The 10152-nt window shown below is 55.4% G+C and overlaps 1 protein-coding gene across 2 annotated transcripts in view; it reads right to left on the reverse strand.

Annotated features, from left to right (window-relative positions):
• The window catches only part of FBLN1 (fibulin 1), an 81510-nt gene extending 74747 nt beyond the window's left edge, over nt 1-6763 (reverse strand). For both annotated transcript variants that reach the window (XM_040234549.1, XM_040234550.1), the window contains exon 1: nt 6542-6763. In XM_040234549.1, coding sequence (XP_040090483.1) covers nt 6542-6620 — 79 coding nt within the window. In that variant the 5' untranslated portion in view covers nt 6621-6763. The remainder of the gene's footprint in view (nt 1-6541) is intronic.
• Between the last annotated feature and the right edge of the window lie 3389 nt (nt 6764-10152).

Below are 10152 nucleotides of genomic sequence, written 5' to 3' on the forward strand. Positions count from 1 at the left end.
CTCCCTCATTTCTGTCTGTCCAGGCTCCACCCGGACGTCTAACAGGAGACTTAAAGTGTCCACGCGGGACTCCAAGGCCCACCCTCGTCCCGCTTCTCCACCTCAGTAATTAGCAGTCATCCTGCGTTCGGAGGCTGAGGCCAAAATAACTGGGTCAGCCTGAATGATTCCAGCTCCCTCACCGTCCACATCAAGCGCTCAGCAAGTCCTGTCCACTCAACCTCCCCAACTCTCCAGCTCTGTCCGCTTCTCCCCAGCCCCCAGGCCACTACCCTCTCCAGGGCATCTTCCACCCTGGACCCTGCAGGAGCCTCCCCCGCCACCACCCTGCCGGCTTATTCAGCCTCCACTCTAGTCTCCCTGCCATCCATCCACCAGGCAGCACAGAGGGGCTGCTGGAAACACAAGTCAAGGGATGTCACTGCCCTGCTTGAGAGCCTCCAGCCCCGGGGCATTTGGGACAAAAGTCCATAGTCTGCAGCCTGACTTTTAAGGCCCTGCACAAACTGCCTTGGCCCGCCCGCCTCCCCTCCCTTCACTCCATCCCGTGGTCCCTCTGACACACCTGGTCCCACCTGGGAGCTGATGTATGCCTTCAGGCCCCTTTGCCCAAACGCTCCTCCCCAGGTCTTTTCACAGAGGGCTCCCTGCCACTGATGTCTGAGTTCCAGTATCACGGCTCCCCCGCCACCCACCTGAGAGCCGCTGGAGTCCCGCTGTCGCGTGTTACAGTCACCGTGGCAGAGGGCCCCACGGACTTCTTGTTAGCGCATGTTTCTGTGTTTATTCTCAAGGGTGTATAGTGGCTTCAGGGGTGTCCCCTAGAAAGACATGTCCATGTCCTGACACCTGGAACTTAAGAATGTGACCTTATTTGGAAAAAGGGTCCTTGTAGATGTAACTAAGGATCTCCCAATGACATCATCCTGGATTATCCGGGTGAGTCCTAAGTCCTAGGACAAGTGTCGCTAGAGGTGCACAGGGGAGATGGCCACGGGAAGATGGGTGCAGAGGCTGGAGGCTCACCCCCTTGCCTCTGAGCCCCTGGTGTGGGGAAGGAGTAAGCAGGCGCCCATGCACACGGGATCCCCCAGGAAGTCAGGGACAGAGCGGGGTGGGAATCTGGCCCCCGCCGCCATGGAAAACACCTGTCCTTTCAAACGAGCCCCTCAGCTACAGAGCAAGATGGAGCAGGACCTTAAGTTCCTCCCCTTCCCCATCACGTCCTCTGCCTGCCTCCGCTCTGTGGAAAACTTGAGTCAAAGAAGTTTAATCAGAGAAATGAGAAACACAGAGGCAAAGGGAAGCAGTCAGAGGAGACCAGAGAGTAACCATCTCGTCAGCAGGCGCAGTCGAGGACTGTTGGTTCTTTCTCAAGGACTATAGATAATATTCTGAGCCATATCCTGTGAGCTGTCTTATAGATACCGAAGCCCCAGGTGGAAGTTAACCACACGATGACTAGACTGTACCCACGACAGAAGCTGCCACGATTTCGAGAACTGGCCTCAAAGAAAGGGGAACAAATGGACCCCGGAACGAAGATTAAGTGTACCTAAAACAAACAAGATGACGCCAGTCAGACCACCGATGACCAATCTGAAGATGACAGTCGGAGCTGACTGTGCTATTTCTGCGTGGAAATAGCCTGCCCTCCCTTCTGTCTATAAAAGCTCTAGCCCACAGTTTGCCAGTGGATGGGGGAAGTTGGCCTTTGGATAGATGTCTGCCCTCCCCCTACCTAGTTGCGGGCATCTAAAATAAAGCAAACTTTCCTTTCCACCAACCTACCCTGTTTACTGGCTTTTGAGAGGCAAGCAGCCGGGTCACACTCTTTCAGTAACAGGAGCGCTCAATTATGGGACTGAAGTGTCCGTCCAGTGGAGTGGTTAGGAGCACGGAGTCCCATGTCCTCTACTGATGACCCACATTGTCATAAGCAAGGACTGGTTGCCAGGACCGGCTCTGAAATGCCAGAGCTCGGAGTGTTTTCATGCTAATAGGCTCAGCCGTTATTATTATTTTTTTTTGAACCTGTTCTTCCTTTTGGGTCATGTCGCCCGCTGGAGTAACCGCTCTGGCCCCTTGTTGTTATTCAATCTCTAAGTCACATCTGACTCTTTGCAACCCCATGGACAGTAGCCCACCAGGTTTCCTTTGTCCGTAGGGATTTCCAGGCAAGAATACTGGAGTGAGTTGCCATTTCCTTCTCCAGGGGACCTTCCCGACCCAGGCACAGAACCTGGGTCTCCAGCATTGGCAAGTGGATTCTTCACCAGTGAGCCACCTGGGAACCCAGCAGTAAAATGGAAATAACAGTTGTACCTACTTCATGGGGTTGTTGACAGCGCTAAATTAGTGACTAAATGTAAAAAACTTCAATTATAATAATTTCCTAGAGCAGAGAGCTTTCCTTCCACATTTAAGGAAACAGAGCAGAAAGGCTGTGGGAGTCAGTCAGGCTCTCTCGGGCGGGTCACTTTTGGGTCCAGTCTCCTAACCTTGGTCGAGTGCCCGCTCCCACCCCTGCGTGGGCTGGCACAGGACCCTCCTGATAACATGCAGGCAGCCGGTTCCCTCCCGCCCCAGCCTCTTGTTAGGACCAGCCTTGGGGGTTAAAGGCGGTGACCAGCACCAAGAGTGCCGGCCACAGGGCACAGCCTCCGGTCCAGCCGTGCCTGCTACGAGCTGGATGACCAGGGACACACGACTTGCCCTCAGCACCATACCCTCTCAGCGCTAAGCTCCCCTCCAGACTGAAGGGTCTCTGACCCCAGGAAAGTTGACCTAATAGGTACCTGCCCACCTCAGTTTCATTTGAAACCATTACGGGAAACTGAGACCAAGGGAAGCCTGCACAAGCATTTATTAATGAAGCTGCTGCGATCTGATGTTTTGCAAACCTTTGATTGTGAGATATACTGTCAAAGTACTTGAGCGCCCTATTAGAATTGTTTTCCTGCAAAGTTGCTCCACCCACTGTAACCATTGCTCACAGAGGACCCCCCCCTTCAGAGGCATGGCGGGGGCTCTCTGAAGGATGTTGGGGAGGGGGCTCCTGAGGAAGCTCCCCAAGCACGAGGAGGGGGCAGAACTCTGGAAAGCCCCACGTTGTCTCTCACCTTCTCAACCTTTGTCCATGCCGTTCCCTTTGCCTGCTGACCCTCCCCACCCTCCATCTGCTCCTTCACATCCCGGTTTGCATGCCACTTCCTCCAGGAAGTCTTCCCTGACTCACTCCCAGCTGGAGTTGGTTTGTAATCGGCTACTTTCAGGATCTCCCGGAAGTTACACCCCACGGGCAGAAAGCTCTGGTCTCTCTTCCTCTCTGCCATATCCCCAGGACCTAGAACAGTGTCTGGCACAGAGCTGGCCTTCAGCAGATATCTTGCTGAGATAGATGATCAAACGCCTAAGAAGGCCAGCTGAGCCCACTTTGCATGACCTTTACCAATACGGCTTTGGCCCCCGAGAGCTGCCTGCCTCCCAGCTCCTGGCTGGGGACGTGCAGTCTTAGTAGTGCCGTCTTGGGGGGAAGGACACTGTCCTACTCTAGGAAGGGGCCAACACACATAACAAGTGATAATAATGCAGCTCCCACGACAGGCATCCTCCTACAGCCTTGCCCTCGATCCTCCTGCATGCTCAGTCGCGTCCAACTCTTTTTCGACTGCAGCCTGCCAGGCTCCTCTGTCCACTCTTTTGGTGACTGCAGCCTGCCAGGCTCCTCTGTCCACGGGATTTCCCAGGCACGAATATTGGAGTGGTTGCCATTTCCCTCTCTAGGGCATCTTCCCGACCCAGCGATCGAATCTGTGTCTTCTGCTTTGCAGGCAGATTCTTTACCACTGAGCCACCTGGGACGCCCCCTCAATCCTCAAAGAGACCTAAAAAGTTAGTTTCTGTTATGTCCATTTTACAAATGAGAAACCAGGTCATTCCGTCGTTCTTTTCTGAGGGACGACAGGCAAAGTTGTCAGTTCCACAAATGAGCTCTCCTAGAAGCCTGCTGGGTGCCAAAGGGGAGTGAGCCGCCCTCCTCCCCCACCACCATCAGGGCACAAATGCACCCAAGCTGGGGTGGCTCTGGGCAGTGCTGGAAGGGGTGTAACCTGGAGCTGTGACCCCCCCAGAAGAGGCCCTGGCGCTGCCCCCCCAGACACCCTGAGTCTCATTCTCCTGCAGCCCCCTCAGCCTGTCCAGCCCCCCGCCACTGAGTGGGAAACTCCAGGAGCAGCCGCGGTGCAGCCACGTGTTTTCAAGCCAAGTCCTCTCTCCCCTTTGTTCTCCTCCCAGCGACAATGTTCTCTGTAATCAGTTGGAAAGGCAGCCCAGCTGGAGCCAGGGGCCAAGAAAGTCTTGGGGAAAACAGAACCGTCTTTCCCAACACCCTCCTCCTCTCTTACTCCCTCCCCCACTGGCTCTCAGGAAAGCCCAACAGCACAGACAAAAGGATGCAGGACAGACCGATGGTTCCTGCTCTGGCCCCCGGCTCGAAAGTGCAGCACCCCTTTGCCTTCCCGTGGCCTCGTCACCAAAGGAGTGGCCGAAGATTAGCTCAAAGGCTCACCATCGAGGATTTTTCCGCAATCCCTTTTACACCGCACATTTCCTCCGGGACCCCTCGGCTCTACGGGGTGGGTGGGGACAGTGTCACTCTCAACTTTACAAGGCTTCGGGAACCTTACAGCGTCTGAGTTTGCAGGTACAGAAAGGAACCTGGCAGATCTCTCCCCTTCTCTCCCCACAGACTACACCAAACTTGTTGAAATTCAAGAGAGGGACCTCCCCAAAGATACAGGCATTCTCATCAGTGTGCAAAGAAGAGAGGCTTCTTCACCCACTTCAAGTGAGGACCTGATCCAGGAAGAAGACGGCAGTAAACCATCAGTCAGGGCTGGGGAGCCATCTCAACCTAGCACACCTCAGCACTCCTTCAAAGCTGGACCCTGCCAGTCTGCACGGGACCCTTCTCACACAGGAGGTTCGAAAGAATAGCGGTGGAAGGTCTGGGGACTCGGGCTCAGCAAAGTCCAACTACACCTCCTCTCTGTGCCTCAGTTTCCTTGTGTGTTAGATACAGGGGGTGCCGGGGCCCTCTGGGCTTTCAATCCAGCCAGCAGTCCCCTGAATTCCCTTCCTCCCCTGCCTGCCTGACAAGCTCCCACTCAAGCACCCTTCTCCTCCAAGAAGCCTCCCATCAACCCCAGGGCCTGGGATGGCTCTCGCTGCCGGTGCTGAGCCCTGTTACTCTACCCACGACATGTCCCCAGGCACACGCCCGTGCCTGGAAAAGACAGGGTTCCGTGAAGGTCTGCTGCAAAGGGAGCCAGGGCAGGAAACCTCGGCAGGGCTCTCCTCACCCCCACCCCCCCAGCCTCCCCGGGGAACCCCTGAATCCTGGCAAGGCATTAGCTCGGACAAGTGACCTTTGACAGAGGAAGGGGAGTGGTCACCAGAGAGTTTAAAAGAAGCTCAACTAAGCCAGAGATAAAGAACCGGAGATGCCGAGGGTGGTCGGAGCCCTAATCTGCGCCTGGCCCCAGGAGGGCTGGCCTGACTAATGATTGATAAGCAACTGGGGTCAGTGGAGAAGTCAGAGGTCATGGCTGTGATTGGCAGGGCCTTGCAGTCACCCCTGAGGAGTGGAGGCCTTGAGGATTAAGGGAGAAAAGATGAGCTGGGTGCCTGCCATTCCAGCGCTGACAGTCCCAGGGCTGGGGGCTCTGTTGGTGGAGACCCCCTTGCACCCCCTTGCCACGAGGAGGCTGGCTGGGATTGGAGGTGGCCTGACCCTAGCTGCAATGAATATGGAGCCTGGCGGCACCTCCGTCTTGGGGTCCTCAGTGTCCCAGGAGAGCAGACAGAGGTCTCCCCACACACATAGCTGTGACCCTGAACACCTCCAGACTACAGCCTTCCTCTCTGCGTCCTTCACGGGCCGCCCCTACTCCATGACAGGGGCTGTGTCTTGAGCAATTTACCGATCCCCACCCCCCAGTCTGTCTTCCCATCAGAACGCTGGGTACCACAGCCCCTGCATAAGGGTGGAGGTGGGACGAGTGAGAACATGTGTGCCAAAGGCGCTCCAGGGGCTAGGGGCAGCCACGGGGGCGGAGGAGGGGTGAGGGAGGGGACGGCGACCTTGGCCACCACCGGCCAGTTCCTCTCCCCCAGCCGGCACTTTGGCTTCGGCGGGTGGATGGGCGCTAGGGTGGATAGGGTTTGGAAGTGAGAGGACATGCGGGAGAATGTGTTTGGAGGCATCCGTCTCTAAAACAAGTCCCCAAGTCAGCGGAGGTGATCAGGATGGAAGCCAGGAGGCGGGTAGTTGGGGGTGGGGGAGAGCGCCGCGGGGCAGCTCAGACGCCCCAGGACCGCCGACGGGGGCGCAGCTCCGGGCCGCGTCCCCAGGCGCCGGCAGTCCCCAAAGTCCCTCGGGGCGCGGGGTCCCCAGGGGTCGGGGGGGTGGGGGAGTCACTCAAGCGGGGGCCGTGGACTCAGGCGTCCCCTCCCTCCCGACGCCCCCATGCATCCCTACCTCGGGCCGCCAGCAGCGAGAGGCCGCCGAGCAGCAGCAGCGGCAGCGGGACCCGGCGCGACGGGGCGGCGCGCTCCATGGGCGGCGGGCGGACAAAGGCGCGGGGCGCGGCTCTAGGCTCCGGGCAGCGCGGGCTCCAAGCTCCGGCCGAGCCTCCGCAGCCAACGCTGGGCCCCGGCCGCGCGGTTCAATTATCCCGCCCAGGAGGAGGGCGCCGGGAGGGCGCGGCGGGGGCGGGGCCGCGGGGCTCCGGCTTCCCCTCCCCCCCGGCCGCGGCGGGGACCTCCGGGCCCACTCCCCCCGGGGGGCCCTCCTTCCTGGCACCCATCCTCGAAGGGCGCGCAGGCCCACGGCCGGGGCGGGGGCAGGGACTCCAAACTTCTCCTAGGTGGGGGGGCCTGGGAAAGGGGGGGCGCGATCGGCGGGAAGCGCCCCACCCCCACCCCCGCCCACACACACCCCGCCCCGTGCGAGTGAAACCCGATCCCCCCGCACCCACGGCCCTGACTGGCGGGCTGGGTATCAAAGGTTAGCTCCTCCCGGCTCCACCGAAAGGGCGGGTGGGGGGAACCCAGCCTCAGGCAGCGAGGGGTTCCCAGGATCGGAGGCGCCCTTTGAGGGGAAATAAGGGCGGTCCATTCGGGGAGCCCCCTGCGGGACTCGGCCCCCGAATGTTGTCCGGAACCCACAAGTCTGCTGGTTTCCCTCCCCCTCCCTCCTGCGCGCGGGTCGCCGGGCACTCTGCAGGTCGGTGGTCGACCTGGCTCTGCCCTCAGGAGACCGCCCCTCGGGCTGACTCCACCAGCATCCCAAGGCCCGCCCGGGATGAATCCGGGGCACCCAAGCTCGGGGGAAAAAGAGATTTCTTTTTGCCGATGAGGAAGCAGCCTTTGAGCTGGGCCTGCAAGAGCCACTCTGTAGGAAATTCATGGCTGCGACCAGTCAGTGATTACTGAGGATGAATTACTCTGCTGAGCCCAGAAATCGAATTATTTAAAAGAATAAGAAAAACAAAGATGTGCAAGTGGAGATGGGAGCAGTGGGATGACCCACAGGGACACCCTTAGCCAAGTGTCTGGGTTCCCTGACCCAGGAGTCCCACTTGGTGTTATACCAGGCTGGAAGGCATACGCTGTGGGCACTGAGACGAAGTCAGGGACCAGAGTGCTCATTGCTGCGCAGTTCAGGACAGCTTCCAACAGGGAAGGGCCGAGCTCAGCCGCAGCAGAATGAAGGCGCTGGGCAGTCTCTGGAGCACTATGCAGCCCTGAAAAGCGAGGGCTCGACAACCTGGGCAGCTACTGGAAGGCTGTCAGACCGGAGCCACTGTGGAGCCAGATGCTGAAGAACGCTTCCTGCAAGATGTCATGAAGACAGGGACAAGTTACAAGTCAGGAGAGTCCTGGGTTAGGGACCAGAGGGGGCCCGAGGAGGTCCTTTAGGGAGGCGGGCTGGTTAGGATGCTTTTTTTCATCTCTGTGTTGGTTCAAGGTAGGGTTCAGTTTGTGAGATTTTATCAGGCTGTTCACTTACTGATGCGTGCCCTTTTCTGAGTGAATGTTAGATTTAAACATCAAAGGCAGAGAGACACAGCACTCATTCTCCTGCACAGGGGGCCTCTCCAGGCTGAGATTTACAGAGAGCCAGGAAAAGCTCATGAAAGGCATGGGACCGGCCCTTGAAAGATGAACAGAAGCATGAGAATGGTTTCCTGGGCAGAGGGGGTAGCGTCTACAAAGGCGTGGGGGCAGCAGAAACTCTGGGCAGCTTAGGAAGATGACCCGGTCCATTTTGGCTGGATGGTGCAGGTCCCTGAAGCCTGCAAAGCTGGTCTGGTAAAGTCCCAAAGGCAGTGGATATGGGGATATGGGAGCTTTAAGCTTGAGGCAGATGGAGACTCGTTACTACTTTAACATTAATTTGATGTTTTTAAGCCATGGGAGAATCAGGTTGTCCCGGAAGGATGTTAGAGAACCAGAAAAAAATGTGTTTGCAGCAGATTATAGGCTTGTCTGTTATTTTATTAATATTCACAACAGCCCTGGGAGGTGCTTTAGTACCCCCATTCTACAGATGAGAAGACCAAGGCTCAGAAAGTTGAGGTCAGTGGTCAGATTCTCATGACCAGTGACTGGTGGCTGTGGGTTCTGACTCCAGGCCGACCGACTTCCAGTCCTGGGCTGGAAGGGCTTTGCTTTTCTCTAAGCACTATAGTGTAAACCATCCCCTCCTTATTAGAAACCTGCATTATATGTCCAGCCAATGACGAGTGTACAGGTTGCACACACGTGTACCTCCCTGATCATCTCTAGGTCTGTCCGTGTTGTTTCAAGTTGATCCCACTGTTGTGTTTGTTGTAGATGCACGGAGTCTGGTTCATTTACAGATGAGCCACTTTCCTATTGTCGGTTGTTTAGATCATTCCAATGGTGGGGGTTACAAATCCTTGATCCAGGGAAACCTGCGTGCTCTGGGCTCAACTCCCGGTGTGGATGCCCTCAAAGAGCCGATGCTGCACCCAGAACTGGACTAATTCACCCCGGAGAGAGACGGGAGCCAGGCCTTGGGCTGCTGCACTTCCTCTCCAGCACTAATACCCTTGTTCAGTCTGGACTATTTCCACAGGCAAAAGGACGGGCGTCTTGGTGCTTCAATGTATGTTTTTAATTAACACGAGTTTGAACATTTTTCATATTTGTATTTGTCTTTCATAACTTTGATTCCTTTATTTTTTAAAGGTTTTTTTTTATGTGGACCGTTTTTAAAGTCTTTGTTACAATATTGCTTATTTTTAAAAAAATTTTTTTGGCCACAAGGCATGTGGGATCTTAGCTTCCTCATCAGGGATCCAATCCACACTCCCTTCATTGGAAGGCAAAGTCTTAACCACTGGACCACCAGGGAAGCCCCTTATTTATTTTTATATTAGCAGAATTGTTTATTACAATGAAAATTTAGAAAAAAATGCAATGTCCAACAATAACCTATGCCCGGTATGTACGATTAAATTCAACAATGTTAATAGTGATTCAACAGAATATTGTGCCTTTGTTGAAAGGGCTAACTATGATGCCTTGCTAGAAATATTATTTTTGTGAATTAATTTATGTAGAAAGAGGGAGGGGGGACAAGATTGGGTGAGAATGTACAGATTCACATTGCAGTTATGACTCTGTAAAAGCTACATTCATGCAGCTAAAGATAAAAAGGGAGCTAAATGAAAGTGGGTGTTGTGTTTGACTAGTGAAAATATTGTTATTTTTATTTTTTAGGAAACCGTTGAGCCACAAAGGAATATTATACCAGAAACCTGGAGCGGCATAATTCCTGCACTTAAACCTGACTTTTGAGTTTCTCGGCAGCCAAAGTAAAGATCAGATTAGAATCACTTATGCAGCCCTTGTTTTCTGATCAAAGGAAGTGTATCGTTTTATCAGGAGAGACAAGCTTCTTTCTGGCATTAGCTTCTCATCAGTTTCCTTCTGGGTCTTGATGTTAGAGTCAGGAAACTTAATGAGCTGCACATTTCCCTGTAGCTGGTGGAAGCTGGGCTCGTCTTCAGAGAGGTTCCACCGGGGGGATTAGGGACCGAGGAGGCCCCCACCATCTGG

Source organism: Oryx dammah, unplaced genomic scaffold (assembly GCF_014754425.2).
Source record: "Oryx dammah isolate SB20612 unplaced genomic scaffold, SCBI_Odam_1.1 HiC_scaffold_29, whole genome shotgun sequence".
Classification (NCBI taxonomy): domain Eukaryota; kingdom Metazoa; phylum Chordata; class Mammalia; order Artiodactyla; family Bovidae; genus Oryx; species Oryx dammah.